The sequence below is a fragment of the Oryx dammah genome, unplaced genomic scaffold (genome assembly GCF_014754425.2).
Source record: "Oryx dammah isolate SB20612 unplaced genomic scaffold, SCBI_Odam_1.1 HiC_scaffold_14, whole genome shotgun sequence".
NCBI lineage: Eukaryota > Metazoa > Chordata > Mammalia > Artiodactyla > Bovidae > Oryx > Oryx dammah.
Genome location: NW_024070198.1, coordinates 32,386,591 through 32,407,012, shown reverse-complemented (window position 1 = coordinate 32,407,012; position 20,422 = coordinate 32,386,591). Strand labels below are relative to the sequence as shown.

Sequence of the window (20,422 nt, the reverse complement as noted above, 5' to 3'; positions counted from 1 at the left end):
CCCTCAATGATTTCACAACGGCAGTTGGGATGAAACATCAAATTGTCACCGTATCTTACCCAAGTCACTGTCTCCATGCCCCATGACCAGCAGCCATCGTAGCTGGCATCCTGCTCCTCTCACAGCCAGCCTCTCTCTTCTTTAGGACCTTTATACATGTTTTATCTTCTGCCTTGAATATTTTCTCACCTCCCATCCCTTCTCTCATATCTTCACCTGGTCAACTCCAACTGATCCTTCAAATCACATGTTAAATGCCATTTTCTCAGGGGGACAATCCAGGCCTGTTGATCCTCACCAGCTTCTCAGTGGACATCCCAGCTCCTTGATCACATACCCTCACAGGCCCGGTAACCCCTCACAGCACCCAACACAGAGCCTCCCACCCAGGCAGGGGCTGTGACAGTTCTGCTGGACCTCAGTGTCCAGGACAGAGCCTCCTACCACTTGGCCACTGCCGCCAAGCATCCGATAGCACAGGGTAAAATACAACCCAAGTAACAGCAAAACATCTGTGTGTACTTAATAACGAAGAGGATGCTCGCCAAGTAATTGGTTGTTATTAACTGCGACTCAGTACCCCCGCACCCCATGCCCAAATTCTTCAGAAACAACGAAAGACTCAGCATGCCCTCTGAGCTGAAAACGCTCAGCTCAAACAGCAGACACCCTGTCTGAAGCCCTATCATCAGGCTATATTTCATAAGAGCCTTCCTGCTCTCTTTCAGCATTTAAGCAGTAACAACAACAAAATAAAAGAAGTACACACTCCAGTCTGGTGGGCTCTGCTCTTCGGGATTCAGGCAGCTTTCTCATCCCACACCTCCATGCTCATTACACAACAAAACACATAAGACCCAGAACTGCTAGAAATACACCCCAAGGTAAAAACTCCACGTCTACTTCAAAAGGAAACCCCCAAGACACAATGGTAGGAACTTCTGAAGCCTTTTGCCATTTTGTAAGATACATACTATACCAAAATACCACCATTTGGGGTACAGAATCTTTTTTTGCTGGGTACAAAGGAAGTTAAAGTCTTTGTATAGCAAAGACACCTGGGGCGGTGTCCAGAGAGGGGCTCCTCATAGGGGCCCTGGGAGTGGGTTGTCCAAGACTCAAACACCACCACTTAGCACAGCCCAGCTGCCTGGCACTCATTTTGGAAGAAGGAATTTTTTAAAGAGCAAAGAATTAAAAATATAAACACCACAGAGAAAGAAACAGGAGCAAGTTCTACAAAACAGAGTATGGGGAAGTGGAGGAAAGGAGAGGATCCTGGCTCTTGTGACTTTAGAAAGTTCATGAATTTCTGTGGGAGAAAGGAAGAAGAGAAATCCAAGGGAGAGGGAGAGAGAGACAGATCTGTTGTATACATTCTTATTTTTTGGACAGTAAAAAAAAAAGTTAAAAACCATCACCCTTGGGAGATCATTTCTACTCTATTTTGAGCATAGAGTAGGAGCCATCAGATTATAATAAACAAGATGCTTATTGGGGGCTTGCTTCTTCATATAAACATCATTCAATCAATTGAACTCCACTTATTAAGAACATTCATTCTTACACATCCTTTTTTTTTATTACAATGTGGTAACCCACATACCACATGAGAAAAAAATCCAATCAGATTAAAATATGCCAACAAAACATTTAAAATTCCCAACTGAAAATTCTACCCCCATGAGTACTACAGCAAGTTATTTTCCTAGCAACCTGTGATAGCTATAGTACCTAACGATTACTAACAAACACTGAACGAACACTTTTCTAGTTTCAAAATAAAAACATTAGAAATAATTATGAAACAGCCTGGCGCCGAAATTACAATAAATCCAAATTTCGGAGAAATTAGGAAGCAATCCTCAGACAATTATTTTGAAACAGGTCTGATGAAACACTGTGATGTGACAAACTTTTATTCAAGAGAAAGAAAAACGAGAAAGTAAGGAAGACCCCAGTGTATGGAGAAAAGTTAGCCGTTCATCAGAGAATCTGAAGGAGAACCAGAGTCTCCTGGACAATGCTGAGTTATACAAAGACCCAAATGATACATCAGCCACAATCCAGAATGCTCCCTGTATAAATACAGACACACCGTACCTGCCAAGCTGGTTTGGGCTGACACACTGCCCTGTGTTCAATGAAAAGGTGATCATAAGTTTATACTCCCAAGGTACACGACTCCTCAATCCCCCAAAACTATATGTGACCCAGAGGTCAACAACTTCCAGACTTTCTTCCCCCTACCTTTCCATTCTCCTTCTACTAACCTCCTCCCCACCCCCAATACCTCTTCCTCCTCCATCCTGGTGTCCCGTGAAGACTGCAGAAATGCACAATGACAGGGCTGACGCATAAACTAAAGACACCATTCCAAGGCCACGAGCATTAAGTATTTCATTTGGTTTCCTTTTCGCCCAAGTTCATGGCTTTTCTCCTCTCTCCAGCTCCCAAAGCCCACTCTCACCACCAGCCCACTATATAACCTCTATGCAGTGTCGCTGCTAGGCCCCCAGGAGCAGATAACACAAGATCGAATTACAGCTGCCAGTTGCGGCTTCTATCGACAAGGGTCTCCCTCAGAAGGGTGGAGTGGGCTCCACAGTGATGGCTATGGTCAACATGCCTCCTAAGCCACAGCAAAGGAAAAAGAAACCCAAGTCCCTTCACTGCGCCCCTCGCCAAAATCCACATCGGCTCTGCAAAAATGTTTTACCAGCTCCTCGGATTGTTAACTCGTACACGTGAAAACAAAGTGCCTAGGGCCTAAGTTGTGGCAACTGCTCCTATGGGATCTGGGGAGTCAGAGGGACAGAGGGAAGGAGGACAATCATTGACCTCTCTCCCAAAGGACAGATCCTACTCCTGCATGGGGGTAACACATGGACCTCCAGGCCACACACCAGGGGGCTGTAGCCCCTCTGGACCACTTCTAAGAAATATGTCTTCTCTCCAGACTCAAAGAGAGAAACACCTCCAAGAGATTTTAAAGATAGCGTCCCTTTCCTACACTTCCCGCCCCACCCCCAAAAAGAAATGGGTGACTTCTGCCCAGCACTTCCAAAAGGAGAAAAATAAATTTCAAACCTAGACCCCCATTGGGAAATTCAGGGAGGCAGGAAGAGTGAAACAGACTGGCTTCCTCACTGTACCCTCAAGGACTTGTAAAACAATCTTCGTGGATTGTTAAAATATGGTTGTGTTTTTTTTCATGGCATTCATTTTTCTCGAAGAAACCTGCATGAGAACCCCAAGCCAACAACTTCTTTATGCCTATGACACTGTCTTTGACAGTGAGCCAATTTAGAGAAAGCAAAACAGAACAAGTCACAGAGAGTTACTTTTGACTCCCTTAGGAGGGAACAGTCCACTAGGCCCCAAAAAGAGAGCTGAGAACTGGGCCCAGTTCCCACTCTGGCCGCTAACACAGCGTGTGACATTGGGCAATTCACTTAAGGCATCTCTGGACCCGTTTCCTTTTCTGAGAGTAGGTAGGACCTAGCTGATCTAAGGTTACTTCCAGCCCTGAAATCTTAGCATTGTAAGAGCATGTGTGATTATGAGCATCCGTTTTATCGAGGGACTGGAGGAAGGAGGAAGCTTCTGGGAAATGGCAACCTTCTTTCTATGTGCCTCATTTATAATATAAGAATTCGTAAGACCTTTTCACAAACGATGACTCAAAGAAGTGGTTTTACAGAAATCAATTATTTTGTGAGATATACACACATACCATATATATATTTAATATTCATATAACAGAGGCTAAACTCCTTAAATAATATATGCTCAATTATAACAAGTTACAAAATAAGGAGGCAGTTAGCCTGAAATTTGACACAATGTATCTTAAGATTTTTCTACTTAAGAAAATTATTTTGCCATTTTTAGAAATTAAAAGTAACACAGAGGCAAAATATATTAATGGATAACATTTTGTGATACTTAAATAAAATATACATGAATTGTTTCATGCTTTGCATAATTCTACCTGTCATGAATTCATTATAAAAATATATCTTCCATTAATTATTTCAAAAGTATGAAGTCCAGCTCATGATAGGAATATATAGAAGAAAATACTCTAATAAGGCTGAGTTATCTTCTCAAGAGGTTAATTTATAAACTCCACTTTCAGAATCTACAAAATCTGGAGAAAGTGCATTAAAAATATATGTAGACACATACTTTATGTTGTAGTCTCTTAGTAGTACAAACAAATGTTTTCTGTGTTAAACCCACACACTTTCAAAGCCATGGATGTACACATTAAATTTAATTTAAGCCTTTCCAAGTTCATGTGTACTCTACGTTTCCAATCAATCAGCCCAGATGAAATCTTTCTGATGTTAGTCTAGATATTCCTTTCCAATAATTAGGATAATAAATTGGTGAGTGTGTTGGGGGTAGGGGATGAGGGGAATAAGATTCGAAAGTTTCAAATTCAGGATTTCCCTTTTGAGTTTCCTAATTCTTTGCAACTCACCTCCCCTAAATGACTTTTTCAGCAAAGATTTGGGTACATTTTTTAAGTTGCTTCAATGCCTTTTCCAATCTTCCCCACACCATGGTGATTGTGCCCTATAAACTGGAACCCACAAAGCTAGATTCTAACCCAATACTAGGTGAAAAAGGTAGTGGGAACATTTCCAGGTAGATACCAATCATTAAGGTCCAATAGCAAAAAAACAAGTGCCTTCTAGATACAAACCATATCCAAGAATATGCCCCCAAAGAACTATTTTTAACAAAAGAGAAACTGATAAACAAGGTCTGTTATCAACAAAAGAATATTTTATCTCCCCACAATAAAAGAAGCAAACATCTCTGTAAGGTCACTTACAACGATGTGGGCTGGCGACGGAGAGCGAGCATCCTTGAGGGCTTGTCTGCTCTGGAGGGTCCCCGCCTGGACATCAAGCAGTGGCCATTTCATCTGAAGATACTGGAGACGGCAAACAAAATGAACATGGAAAACAAATTTAGAAAAGAAATGTGACACAGCTACCCCAAGAGTCTTAGGATACATGACACACAGATCAGAAACTGCAAAACTTAAAATGTGCAAATAAAGACACCAAAAAACGCGAAAGCAAGCAAATCAGGGGAACACCGACAAGAGCAGAGTCGTGCAACACTGACAGGTTCTTCCCTGGAGTTCATGTTCAACAGGTACATGCGTGGAGCACCAATATTATTAGCAATTAGTTTTGTCTTTGTATTCAAACTACATGGCCTGGGATAAAATGATATCACTGATACCACCTCATTTGGAGAAAACCAGTGGAGAGAGGGGAGAGGGAAGAAGAGAAGGGAGGCCTCTCTTCTAAAGAAATAAAGCTAATGAAGTCTCAAGCCATGGATACCCTATTCAGTCGTTTAGTTGAGTGCAACTCTTTGCAACCTCATGGACTGTGTAGCCTTCCAGGCTCTTCTGCCCATGGAATGGAATTTTCCAGGCAAGAATACTGGTGTGGGGTGCCATTTCCTATTCCAACAGATCTTCCCGACCCAGGGATCGAACCCAAGTCTCTTATGCCTCCTACATTGGTAGGCAGGTTCTTTACTACTAGCGTCACCTGTGAAGCCAACAGATGTGCCCAAGGAGACCATCAATTCCAAATCTGCTCTTTCAACAACCTTCATTTCTAAAATGCCATCATCCTTCACCTTCAAGAAAGCTGAGTATATATGTGCAGCTGTTCTTTACCAGACGTTACTCGAGTAAGGTGAGCATGGAATTCCTCATCCAATTCCAAAGTTTGTAAAACAAAAAGTATTTCTCCATTAAGAGATGCACAGACAGGGCGCAATGCAATTTCGACATTCACAAAAGGTCAAAGAAATTCTTAAATAACACACGTCTTACCACATAGAGAAAAACAAAGGTATACACCAAATGGGCCCTTCTCTATCCTTCTCTGAGATAGAAAATGAACACATGACATTAGAGCAAGCGCGCTGCTTCCGTCCAAAGTGACACCTCACCTTTCAGAGAACAACCACTTGATCCAGCTCCCCATCGTGCATGTGGGGGAGCCTGAAAGAGGCAGCCTGTCTAGTCACAGAGATATTTAACACACATGTAAGCAACTTGCAGGCATCTGACTTTTGTTGGTGACTTTACACCAGTTTCACTTCACGAACAAGCAAAACTTAAAGACACAATGCTAAGGTAGACGTCCACACTAGCCTTTGTACCTCCAAAGGTCAATTGGAGATGGCGTCATCTTGGTCTTTCCAGAGGCTAGTTTTATTACTAACTCTATAGAAACTTTTACTTGAGCAACACAGGTTAAAGCTTGTCTCATGCACAGACTTCCTGCAAAGCATCATGTGTTTCCTCAGAGAGCCTAGGCTCACGTGAGGGAGCCAACTCACCACAGGTAAGTCAGGACAGAACGTGGCGAGGCTCTGACAGGGACTCGGGGAAGGTGGCCAGGGAATGCCAGGAGAGAAGGTGCATTTCTGAGGAAAGAGACTGAGGTGAGGAAGACTGAACAGAGGAGGTCTTGTCAAGTCAGAAGGACTCAGACAGGAAGAAAAACGGACAGCAAAGGAAAGTCCAGAAAGAAAGAAGGGTTTGCTCCACTCCCATGTGGGATGTTAGAGCCAAAACTATCCACAAGCTTTTCCATGGGTTCCTCAAATACAAGACTGTCCCAGCAAATTAAAACCAAATTTGGTGATACCTAAAGCTGGAAGACCTAGCCCGGGAGCTACCTGCCAAACTGAGTTGTCATTTACCCAGCCTAGATCTAGACGGAGTTGGAGCAACTTCTGCCACTTCAGAACTTTCACCTAGAAGCCTCCTGCGGTGAGGAAATTTGGTTAGTAGTTCTGGTAACTCACCACAAGACCTTCCAGTGTCTCATCCATAACTGAAGTTATCAGCTGTGCAGGGAGTGGGTGAGGGGCTGTCGCAAGCACCAACGAACTTCTAGGATTCTGGGCCCCCAGACAGGAAATGTCAGCAGGCACACCCCGCCCAGTGACCCTTTCAATTAAACCATTTCCAAACATTTGTCCGGAAGCAACATCATCCCAAATTAAGAGCCACTGAAGTAAATGTTTCCATGGTCTCCCTCAGCCCTATAACCCGAGCCAGCGGGCTATGGGAGTCTCTTCTTCCTGGTCTCACCCTTACTTCTTCCCATTCTCACTTGCCACATAAATATATGGGCCTCACTGGTCAAAACCACTCAATAGAGTCATTTCCTTGAGGCCAACCAAAATGGACATCCGCCAACACTCACCTCCTCATCACATAAAAGCCTGTGAAGAAAAATGCCAAGCCAAGTCGCCACACACCTCCACCTCCCTCTGCCCTCAGTTGAGAGGGTTGGATTCACAGATGAGCTTTTGGCCATCTGCAAAAACTGATCTGATTGCATCCAAATACCAGCTCCCCAGATTGAGGAAATTTAGGCTTTGTTGGAGGTGACAGGCCAGCCCTAAGGACCCCACCCAAGAATGATCATACCCATAATGCAATATTAATGCGGAGACTTATAATTCTTACTTTACATAAAAGCTTCATTGTGTGCCACATCCAATCTCCGCGGGCTACCTGCACCACATACTTTTATGAGCCTACATTTCAGCGCTCCGAGCCTACAATACACATAATTTTCAATTATGTTAGGGCAGCCCAGGATCACTGCCTATATAACATTACTGGTTGGAGGAAATGAGACTCGGCCCTGCTGCCCAGAGAGAGCTAACCAGATCCAGATGGTGGGGAAGACAGCCCGGGTCCTGCCGACTCTAGCCACTCTGCAGTGACAGCCCCACCCTCTCCATCCCGCTGTAACTGGATCCCACAGAATGGCTGGGTCCCCAGGAGGCTGTGCCCATCCCCTGGGCCTTGACTGGCACTCAGGCTGACGAGGTTCCTTTTGGGGAAACTAAGTATTAAGCCAGGAGTTTTTAAAGGAAGTTATTAACCTCCTGCAAAAGTGATGGGTTTCCCAGGTTCCTTCATCTTCTACAATTGGTCCTTATTAATAGGGAAAATAAATAAATAAAGGGAAGAAAAAGGAAATTAGGTACTATTATAGTCTCGAGGAAAATCTTTTCCTTCCTGGAGACATGGAGCAGCAGGAAATTCTATTCTGTTGGGTCCTAAAGGAAGACCTGAAGGGGGAGTCATCTCGGACTGACGGAAGGGCTGGATCGCCACGCCACGTTTTCCCAACAGTTCAACTTCGGTTTTATATCCTTTTGGGGAAGGGAAAAAAAAGTTCCCACCATCCCACTATAAAAACAACACTGGGCTCCAGGCTCCCTTCCTTCTGGGCTGCTCAACGTGGAAATTATGAATTGCCTACAAAAACATTAAACTTTTCAACAAACTGCAATCAAACGGGGCTGTGGGAATTCCTGCATTGAAAACTGTTGAAATGGAGTCTCCTCGACTTTCATTTTGTAAAAATAAATAAATAAGTAAATAGGGCCATCTTGGCTTAAGCATTTCATCCATTGTTTAATAATAATGTTCTGGTCATGGCTCATTAGGGTTTCCCACCTGCCCCCCCCCCCCCGCAACCATCACATTTTATGACATATCTCAAGGAGCAAGCTTTGGACCTGTGGGCAAAGTCTTGAATATATATACACACCACCAATGGCCTGAAAGGAATCAAGGTGGTTTAAAGGCTTGTTGAATTGTCAGCAAAAAGAAAAGGAAAAGGTACACAGCTAATTTCTCCTCCTCTACCCTCCCCAATAAAAAAGGAAAAGCAAAGGCAAATGGGGAAGGTCTTCGAAATCAAAAGCTACCTCCAGTATCTATGTTCCTGGTAATGAGTAGGTACTCAAGTGGGCCTGATAGGGTCTGCTTCCAAAAAGGCATCCCCGTCCCCATGAGTCCCAATTCCATGATAAGGATGGCAAGAAGAGGGTACTTTTATCACTCCCTTTCACTGATGGACGGGCACACGGAGACCACCCCTTATTAGCAAACTTCTTCTGTAAAGGAGTGTGTGTGTGTGTGTGTGTGCAAGCATGCACTCAGTCGTGTCCAGCTCTTTGCGACCCCCTGGACTGTAGCCTGCCAGGCTCTTCTGTCCATGGAATTTGCCAGGCAAGAATACTGGAGTGGGTGGCCATTTCCTCCTCCAGGGGATCTTCCTGACCCAGGGATCGAACCTGGGTCTCTTGCGTCTCTGGCATTAGCAGGCGGACTCTTTACCACTGTACCACGTGGGAAGCCCTCTCCTATAAAAGACCTGACGGTAAATATCTTAAACTTTGTAGCTAGACTCTGCTGTTGTAACACAAAAGCCACTACAGGCAATAATACATGTATGTGTTATGTCATGGCTGTGTTCCAACAAAGCTTTGTTTACAGATGCTGACATGTGAACGTACTGTGATTTTCCTGGGTCAGGAAATATTATTCTCCTTTTGATCTTTTTCAACCATTTAAAAATAATGAAAACTGTTCTCAGCTCACACGCTGCACAAAAGCAAGTGGCAGGCAGGACAGCTTTCTCCCGTGGGCTGCAGTTTGCCATCCCTAGCTTAGGGGCTGAGTGTGGAGACACCTGAATCATGTCAGATGGAACACATTCCTTCACTGGGTCTTAAAGGCCGACAGGCACACGCCACCACATAGAAAAGCACGTTCAGTGGCCCAAAAGCAACGCTGTGGATGAAGCGTCACTGGCAGACTCAAGTTGGAGGGGAAAAAGCTTGGAAAACCATCTGAGCTCTCTGGCTGTGACTCCCAGTCACAAGGTCCAACCACTAGACCACAGTCTCAACGGGAAGAACCATCCCTCCTTCCAAAATGGAAGTCCCAAGGCCTGAGCAATTCTGACTGGAAAAGGTCCACGTGTCCAGATGTTCTCGCCCAGTTCCCAAGAGACCCTGGCGATGCATCACGTGTCAGGAGTCACCGCATAAGACCATGGGGCAGACATCCCGCAGGTCAGGGTGCCGTGCCCTGGAAGCTCTGGGGCCAACTCTAGAGGTGCACATGCTCCTCTCCTGCAGATCTTCCATGCATCACAACACTGGAATTGAGCCCCTGCTGTGCCAACCCCATCTGCCACCAAGAGACGGCATCAGTCCCCGGCCCGGGCAAAATGCAGGGTTCAGTGTGGGAAAGGGGCATCATGAACCTGGACAGACTGTTCAATGGAGATGAAGCCAGTCTCTTTTTGGAAAACAGTCCTTCCCATAGAAGGACCATCACCCAGAAAAGGGCTTGATTTTTACATTTTGAAGTCCTTGCTCCCTTCTCCTGGCCTGATATGCATTCTTTACCTAAATACAAAAATCAACCACAACAAAACAGCCTCTTCAATCCAAGCCTTTTCTCAGTAGGGGTGCTTTTTCCTAGGAAAATCCATTTTACAAGAATTCAAATTAATTGGAAACCATCCTCATGGCAAATTTGGACTGCGAGGTCTTCCTCACTCCCTAGTGCCAGAAAGCTGTACATGTTGTGTTTCTTATAAAATGGAAAGTCAATACTCTGCCTAAACACCCCACACTGAGAGCAGGGCCAGCCATAGCCTATGACGTGCAAGTTCACTCACCCTTCCTCCCCTGTAAGGCAACCTGCTCCCACCTACCCCCTGCAGGCTCATCAGGGACCAGGCCAACTCTACGACAAAACTTTGCTCTAGAAGGGAAAAAACATGATTATGTTCTCATCAATGAACTTTACAAAAGAAAGGCTGGTGGCTCAGATGGTAAAGAGTCTGCCTGCAATGCAGGAGACCCGGGTTGAGTCCCTGGGTCAGGAAGACCTCCCCTCACCCGCTCCACCCCGGAGAAGGAAATGGCAACCCACTCCAGTATTCTTGCCTGGAGAATTCTTGGTGGGCTACAGTCCATGGGGTCGCAAAGAGTCAGACACGACTGAACAACTCACACAACAGACCAGAAGCCACTCATCCTAAGAGGGAAACAGGAAAACAGTGAGACAACAGAAAGCCAAATATTAATGCTGATGGCACGGACACGCTTCTCCAGGAGCTCGTATTGTGAGGATCACCCCTAACACACATCCACAAAATTAGGTCTGTTAAGGAACAGGCTCGGCTGTCACTCCCTAAACCTATTTCATTTCTCAAAACTGGAAGATGGAAAGTCCAGCCATCTTCTCTCAATAAGCAATTTTGCCCTGGGGATCACGAAACCCCAATTTATCCAGCATGGTTAACATATATGAATCTGTGATTAATTTCATACTCTAGCCCACCCTCATATTGGTACCAAAAGGTTTCCAAAAGTCAACAGTGATCATATATACCTAACAGTGGGAACGATGTTTCAGTGGGAACTATTTCAGAAGGCTTTACATCCTGCAGGATCCTCGAGAGCCACCATTATAAAATTGGTCTGCTTAATAACGCAGATGCAGAGGGTATAGGAGATTAGGCTGTTCTGTTCCAGGTTAAAACAAAGTCTAAGAATTTCTTCTTTTGAAAATTCACAGAGAACCTAAGATAGAGGTTCTATTTAAAGAGGCATTATTTACCTATGAAGCGTTAACAGCACAGAAGAAAATTCAGGAACACGTGATTGCTACTGGTTGAGAATTAACATAAGTGAGTATATACTACAGTTAGCTAGGAAAAGAAAACCAAAGATCTCAGAAGGTTGGGTATATTCTGAATTTGGAAAAGGAAAAAAGCTTTAAAAAAGTTCAATAAGAAGATTGACTTTTTCTTTTTTCCTCCCCCTATCTTTCTCAGTGACACAGACATAAAGGAACTTAGAAATGTTTCCCTTAAAGTCACAACCCCATTTCTCAACATAAAAACAATATGGGGGAAAGAGCCAGGGGGTGGGGAGGGAAAGAGTGATCAAGGCATTTGGGCAAAACAATGGAATAGCTCTAGCTCCATGGGCTGTTTGTTATACTCTTTTTAATTGAAGTATAGTTGATTCACAAGGTTGCGTTAGTTTCTGGTACACAGCAAAGGGATTCAGTTGCGTGTGTGTGTGTGTGTGTGTGTGTGTGTGCACAGCAAAGGGATTCAGTTGTGTGTGTGTGTGTGTGTGTGTACTTTCTCAGATTCTTTCCCATTATAGTTTATTGTAACATACTGAATATAGCTATACAGTGTGTGTGTGTGTGTACTTTCTCAGATTCTTTTCCATTATAGTTTATTATAAGATACTGAATGTAGCTATACAGTAAATCCTTGTTGCTTATCTATTTTATATACAGTGGTGTATATCTGCACATCCCAAACTCCTAATTTATCCCTTTCCCCTCTTCCCCTTTGGTAACTATAAATTTGTTTTCTATGTCTGTGAGTCTATTTCTGTTTCATAAATAGGTTCATTTGCATCATTTTTCTAGATTCCATAAACAAGTGATATCATATATCTGTCTTTCTCTGACTCACTTCACTTAGTATGATAATCCCTAGGCAGATAAGATTCTTTAAATAAAATCCTTAAACTTTTCGCTCCTAATCATAATAACTAAAGGGTCCATATTAATAGCATTGCTTCACATTCAGAGAGTATTCAGAGTTCATAACCACACTCGTAACAATCCTTTGAAATAACATTTGGTCACCAAGATGTTTCAATCACATCCTGACCTATCTTTCAACTCCCCTCTACCTTCCTTGGGTTTCTTATCACCTGTGAGGCATCCTCACCTGAACTCTAACCAGGGATCAGCGTCCCAAAGGGTACAGCTAAGGGAACATCTCAAGGTGTCCCCAAAGGGATAAACGAACCTCCACCATTTACCATCTTTCTTCTCCCCCATAGGTCACTGGGCAAACATTCAACTATATTCCTCCAAGGCCATCAAAAAATTATTTCTACAAGAGTTCCTGAGGACACAGATAGTAATGGAGAAACAAGCTAAACAAACAAATAAATAACAAAGAAACAAACAAAATCCAATAACCAAAACTTGGGATTGCCTGCTTTGAACCTCTCCAACTATTCAACTTAGGACCCTAAGATATTTTTGCACTTAGCAACAGTGGTTTTGCAGAGGTTATGGGCTAGCGGCTCATGGAGGTACAAGTAGCTCATGGAAGCACAAGGCTGTCACCAGGACCTTCTTCTCAAACCCAGATGGGCCCCTGGGGCTGGGGCCAGGCCTCCCTTCCACTTTCCAGAAAAAGTCAATCTGAAAATTATGACTGTGTGCTCCTAGGAGTCACACGTTGGGATAAAGAGTCTGGAAACCTACTTTCCAGACCCAGCTTTGCCGCTAGTTGGGCCATCATTCCAATTTCACTTCTTCACTGGGCAACCTCTTCCCCATTCTGGGCCTAAGTCTACAGCAGGAAATTGAGGAACATGACCCCCCAAATCCCTTCTGCTCTAACATGTGGATTCCTACAGCATTCACAAAGCACATGCTTAGTGTACAACGTGGGCTACATATTCTGAGGCCTAGAAAAGCTGTCTAGGACCCAACCAATGAAACAAGAAGCTAATGAGCAGTACAAGGATGAACACAAGAAAGGTAAGCAGAAACATCATGAAAAAAGATTTAGCTCTTGATGGTGACATGATCCCTGGTTCATATACCATGCTGGTTTGTTTAGAAACTTTTCTCCTGACCCACTCCAGACCTGCTTAGTCAAACCATCTGGGAGGGGACCCAGGAGTCTGTATTTTCATTTTCCCAACTTGCCAAGTGACTCTGGTGATCAGTCATTAGCCTAAATTACCAGTGCTGTAGTGTTGATAAAGAGCTCGCTAAGCATATACAGATTCCACCTTCCCTTCCAAAGACTCCTGTAAACATCTAAAATGATTGTCACTACATCCTTTTTAAGCAGGCAAAGCAGATAATCTCCAAATCCGTTGCAAAAGAAAGTGAGGTAGAGAGAAATTAAGTGACTTCATCATGCACGTACTAGAGATTCTGAACCAGAATGTAATGTTTGGGTATTTTCAGGCCAGAACTCAAAATGAGACTTGAGTAGAATGGGCAATGGGTGACCCAGGGGAGGACATAGTGGGGAAAAAGGGTACAGCCCCCACTTCTACACAGAGACCAGCGGGAAACCAGCCTCAGAGAGACAGGGTATCACTCCGTCAGGACCAAATGTCCCCACCAAGACCATCTATGTTACAGTCTTCAACCAGCTTCAAGACTGAGTTCCCCACAAAAGAGCCATGGGTTCCAAGAAATGTCAGCCCTGCTGTAAGTACTCAAGTCTCTGAGCCATGGGTCAGAGGACATGAAGCCACTGGAAAACATGAGAGGGGAAGCCCTGGTCCTCAGACTCCAGGTCGCCCAGTCTTCAGCATCACGACAGGCAGCTCATTCCCCATGGCCTCCAGATGGTGGCTGACAAACAACAAAGGCTCGGGTGTCGATGGAGGGGCCTCACACTGAGAGAAAAACTAGAGACGACCTACCTTTAGACAGAGAAACATTTACAGTCTTCTCAATTGCAAGTCACCACATTTTTTATTACTGTTTCTTATGAAAAGGCCAAGTAGTCCTGTTGATTGTAATGTCCTAATTACCGCCTGCTCCCTTACAAGCACGAGGTGGATGCAGGCACAAGACCAGGAAAATAAGTTGAAAGTCCCATACTTGGACCCAGAGCAGATCAGGGTCCAAGTACGGGCATCAAGAGAACTCAGAATATGGAGCACATTGAGTTAAAAGGCCGCACCAAGCCTTAGCTGATGGATGGATAAGTAAAATGTGGTATATCCATACCATGGGATATTACCTGGCAACTAACAGGAATAAATACTGACTCACGCTACAACACGGATGACCCTTGAAAACATGCTAACTTAAAGAAGGCAGACAAAAAATGTCACATACAGCATGATTCCTTCTATATGAACTATCTCGAATAGGCAAATCCATAGGGACAGAGAGTAAATTAGTGACTGTCAGGCAGTACAGGTATACAGGAAAAGGGGGGTGACTGCTACTGGGTATAGAATTTCTTTTCAGGGCGATGAGAATGTTCTGGAAATAGTGATGACATTGGCACAGTCTTGTGAATGTACTAAAACCCACTCAACTGTATACTTTAAATGAGTAAATTTTACGGTATATGAATTAGATCTCAATTTTTCTAATTAAAAAAAAAAAGTACCAAGTCACTTGACAGTTTTCACATTCATTTCAGGAGACCAGCGGGGCAGGAGAGAACAGACACGTTTACACAGACTCCACCCATAATGCCTAAGAATGAACCGAAAAACAGGTGAACCTATTCTTTAAAAAAACAAAAGTCGTAATCTTCCAAAGTTCTGTGGGACTCACAATTTGCAAATGTGAGTTTGGTCGGTGTCAAACCCTTGAGGAGGGACTGCTACAATGGCAGGTGAAAGAGACTCCGAGAGCTGTATCACCCTGAATTAGATACCCTGGATTAGAACAGCCTGGGAGAGAGGAACAGGACTGTGTGCTGTTTCAAGGCTTGTGGCTAAAATCAAACAGAGCAGAGCAGTTGAGTCAGCAGAGCCACAGGGAGTTCAGAGACCTGAATCCTGCCGTCCATCCTCCGCTATCCCCAATGGGGCAGGTCACTGAAACCTCAGTTTCTTCACCTAAAAAATGGGCATGGAATTGCCTGCCTGAAATCTCCTGACAGACCTCCTCACCAGCTTTCAGAACTCAAAGGATAAATGGTGTAAATCAAGTAAAAGAGTTAACATAAAATTCAAGAGAGTTAAGATTCAGTTATTTTTTCCCCTACCTGCACCAGGGATTTAAAAGTCAGAAGTTACAGGTCTACCGTGGAAACTGTTGAGAGATAGAGCCATCAGATGACCCTTGAGAGGTAGGAAGCCAGAGAGTAACAGGGTCTTGGTGACCTGGAAGGGTTATTTTAAATGCATGCATGATCAGATCACAGCAGATACTAAAATGAAGAACGCTGAAAAATTCCTTCCTTTCTCCCTGGCCGAGAGCTCTCAAGACTTGGGTTTTTCTGATTTGGGCCTTCTCCCTATAATTCCACATTTCTTGACAACGTGAACATCGAAAGTCCTGGCAACCAATAAGCAACCAATTAAGGTGCTTTAGTCAAGTTCACGTAGGAACCAACCGCAAGACAGACCTCCGCTCCCATCCTCAAACTCCAACGGAAACCCTGAAGCAGCCTGCGTTTCCTTTTTATTTTTTTCCCCCCTCTTGTCACATTTGAAAGAGGTCGGTGGCTCCAGCAAGGTCTCCCTGTCCGAATTTTTACTGTCCGACTCTAGCTGTGACAAGCATGTGGAGATGCTTCGTAACGCGACACCCAGGAAGCCGAAAGGTCAAGCAACGGCGCTGGTTCTCTTTGCCGGGGGAGGAACGAACCCCAGGGCCAGGGGGGAAGATTTAGTGAGGCTGACCTTCTGGAGGCCCCCCGACCCCCCGGCACGCAAGTCTTGCTGCCTCAGCCAGAAGCGGCCTGCCACTCAAGTATCATCTTGCTGTAACAAATTACTCCTAACCCAGGATTACGGCTCTTTCCAGATCCCTCCTAGAGAGCAAGGAAATAAACATTCTCTCCCAGGACTCAGCCCCAGTTGTTTCTCCTGTTGGTAATCCCTGTCTCTATTTGCTGCCCCTACAAGCCAGCGTCTGGGAGGTCTGCGAGACCATTCCGGCCCACTCTCCTTTCAGACACCGGCTGAATGTCTCAATTGTCCAGTAGGCGCGGCGAAAGATGAAGGCAGGCTTTCTGTCCGGAGAAGCCTCACACAATAGTTCCCTTTGCCCACACACTTCTCGTCCGCCGGCGGACTCCACTGGCCGGAGCCCAGTCACTCAGGGAAGTCCACACCCCACATTCCTTCTTCCCTCATGTTCCTCACAGGGACGAGTGAGGACAGGTCGCCATCAGGCCGCTCGGCTCAGCTTCACGGCATCGTGGAGAAAGACGCGGGGCTGCTCCCACCCCCAGGGACAGCATACCACTGGGGGGCCGGGTAGGTTCAATACGGGGTGGGGGGGGGGGGGGGGGGGGAGAAAGATCTAGAAGGAAGAGGCAGGAGCGAAGGCTTCAGGCAGGAGAAACTGTCTCTGATCCCAGCCCGTGGCTTCCTCTAATAAACCACCAGGAGGTATTTTGAGGGCAATCACCTCATTCGGGGAAGGAAATACAGTTGTCCGCTTCCAGAGGCTCCCGTGGAGCACCAGGACAGTCCAGTCACTCGGGACACGGCGGGCTGTTGTGTGTTTTTAATTGTATATATACAAAGACCAGAACATGCCAAGAGGCAGAGCGAGCAGAACAATGGATATTATAATCAAAGTGGGTGATTGCAAGAGACAGGATCTCGGGGTTGTTTGACAGGGACTTTCTCCCTGGAGAGGAACAAGGATTGACATACTCTGAGCTGGGAGAGAAACTTTCCAAAATAACCCAAAGGCACTGAAGGGACAGACATACCTCCATCAAAACTTCAGACGACAACAGAGAAAGGGAAGTACCATATGATACCATTTCTATGTGGAATATTAAAAAAAAAAAAAGACACAAATGTACTTATCCACCAAACAGAAACAGACTTTGAAAACAAACTTAATGGTTACCAGAGGAGAAAGGCAGGAGGAGAGATCAATTTGGAGTTTGGGATTAACATATACGCGCTGCTGTGTATAAAAATAGAGCATCAAGGACCTACAGCGAGCTCTCCTCAGTATTCCGTAGTAGCCTACATGGGAAAAGGATCTGAAAAAGAATGGATATGTAAACCTGTAACCGAATCACTCTGCCGTACACCTGAAGCTAACCACACTGTAGATCAATGATAAGACAAAAACTAAATTTTAAAAAGAATCCAGACAACAAAACAAATTCTTGTTCCAAAAAAAAAAAAAAAGGAACACAAGGCAAAGAAATGGAGTTAGGTGACACAAGTCACTCTGAATTGAGCGCCACCTTCACCCTCCCACCTGTGAGCCCAAGCCGACCACCTCCCCTTGCTCAACAGGGCCACTGTGCGTCTCTAAACCAACTTGTTCTTTGCTTTTGTGGTTTTAGGCTTTAAAAGAACTTGGCTGGGGAAGGCGCAGTAAGGATCTAAGCTAACCACTTAGCTCATTAGTATGTCATCTGGACAGGCAAAATCAATTCCAACAGCATCAAGTTTGGTTATTCCCTCCCCCAAAGGTCTGCACTATTAATAGCAAGAAAGTTTCCCAGGCTTCAGTTTATTTGTAATCCCAACCAGCCCTGACCACAGAACCTGGCCATCTCCACTTTGAGAGCTCCCAGAAATCTGGGAGAAGAAAGTTCAGGGCTGTCTTTGACAGCAGCGCAGAGATGTGGGAGGCAGCTGAACTTAAGAGACTTCAGGTCAAAGGGGGCTTCATCTCCGAAAAAGGGCTGGGTAGTCAAGGCGAGGAACTAAGAATTGTCTCTCTACCCATCTAACAGCGTCTGTGTGCTCTCTTCTAGCCTGAGCTGACCCTAGGGACAGAGGTCACCACTCCTTCTCCCCATTGTGGAGTCAGCTGACAGAAGCTTCTAGAAGAAGCAGTTTGGTTCAAAACAAACCTAAAACCTCACTCAGACCAGCAGAGAGCTGGAATGCCTGGTTTCAAATTAAGGATCTGCAACTTAGTACTTTTAGGATCTTGGACAAATGGCTTCACCTCTCTCAGCTTCCCGACCCCCGATGCAAAGTGAGGATAAAGACATGGGAACAGCAAGATGCCTCCCTCTTAGACTGGGTCTGAGTGGCCATGTGCCACTGTAAACTACACCTTCCTGATGTGTGTGATGGGAGGCCAGTGGGGTTTGAGTTCATGGAGCGAGCAATCTCACTGGAGGGAGTAAAAGAGACGCATGAGTTTTGCGCAATAAATGCAAGAAGTCAACAGAGAGGCTGGTCGCGTTGGGAGCCTGATGAACAGACCAGCTGATAATGACACGCCATTACTGTCCACATGCAACCGGGAAAGTAAGAAACTGTTCACTCAAGTATTTAAAATAGATCCCTCCTTCCTGCCTTTATGTACCCTGGCAAAGGGCTTTGCCTTGAGAATTCCACTGTGCTGTCTCAATTACGCGATGCCCAAATGAGGGGAAGCCAAGTTCACGAGGCCCCGCTGAGTGCTCCTCAGGTACAGGTGACTGTCCAGTCATCCACCTGAAAGGCCCACAGGAGTCCACCCAACTCGTTCCGCAGACACTGAGGTCACTAAGTGAATCACACGATGTCACCACTGAATAGGAAATACGAATCCAGCACATTCTCTTGAGTGACAGTCCACACCATGGCTTTAATGTCAAAGGACCCCAGAAGCCTTGTTCTTGCCTCCACCAAGTCGCCTTGCTCTCTTTCCTCTGGACCACTGAGCCCCCACTGGGTTCATCGAATCTACTACTGTGAGGACTTAGAGCAGCAAAACAGGGGTCATGGGGGCTGCACGCACTCAGACCAAGTTCCTAGATCACATCCAGAAGCAGCTCAGACCTGGGTTCAAACCCCAGCTCTGTAACTCCATTCAACTCACCAGAGTATGCCCGGAGTGCCCAATGTGGGCCAAGTGCTGACACTCAAAGAAAATTTGAGTTCTTTGAAAAAAGATATCAAAGCACACCATCTAAGTAGGGTGAGCTTGGGCTAATCATTTCACTACTCTAAGCATTAGTTTTCTCATCTGTAAAATGGGAATATACACAAAAGCCTATCTCCCAAGTTCTCGTGAGGATCAAATGCTTGGCACAGTGCCTGGCGTATGGCACGTGCTTAGTAAATGCTATTATATCATTACAAGCAATAATATTGCTATTAACATGATCAGTATCAACAGAATAAAACCCCTGGAGCTATTGCACAATTCTAAACCATCCAAAAAAGTAAATCCTCAGATACTATCTTAAGCTTTAAAGGGAAATGAGCACTTAGCTCGAAGTAAAGCAAAGTGACTGAAAACACCCCTAGTTAACCAGCCTCACCTCTCCAGATTATTCCCACCCCCATCCTCCAGTTCATTCACTCCCAGCCTTCTGGTCAAGCGGAATTTTCCCGTTACCGCGTTTGGTCTTCTGCATGTCTGGTCTCCAACCGGGTATACCAAAGCTCAGCTGCAGGCCTGGTGTTCTGAGCCACTGCATCTCTCCCCTCTAACTGACCCTCAGACTTAAAGAGAGTTCTTAAACGTCTGCAACCCCAGCAGAATTCTGATTCTTCCCTTTCATGCTCTGCAAACAGCAGACACGTAAGGCACAAGCTGGTCCACAGACAGGGGGCTGCCATGCACTAGGTCAGGCCCAGCAGCTGCTGCTCCAGGGCTACCAAGAAACCACATGAAATCATCACCCAAAAGAGGTTTTACAATGTGCATATGAAAGAAAAATGACTAAGGAAAAAAACAAATCTCAAAAAACCCCCCAAAAAACCTACCGCTTTTCTCCCAGGCCATGTCTTGATTTTTTTTTTTTAACTCTTCTATCTTTCTTTGGAGATGTCAATAAGATTTACAACCTGGCCCATTAAAAATATT

The 20,422-nt window shown here is 45.0% G+C and overlaps 1 protein-coding gene across 37 annotated transcripts in view; it reads right to left on the bottom strand.

Annotated features, from left to right (window-relative positions):
- TCF7L2 (transcription factor 7 like 2) overlaps window positions 1-20,422 on the bottom strand; it is a 199,442-nt gene that overhangs the window by 116,579 nt on the left and 62,441 nt on the right. For all 37 annotated transcript variants that reach the window (XM_040254985.1, XM_040255000.1, XM_040255001.1 and 34 more), the window contains one exon: window positions 4,847-4,948. In XM_040254985.1, coding sequence (XP_040110919.1) covers window positions 4,847-4,948 — 102 coding nt within the window. The remainder of the gene's footprint in view (window positions 1-4,846; window positions 4,949-20,422) is intronic.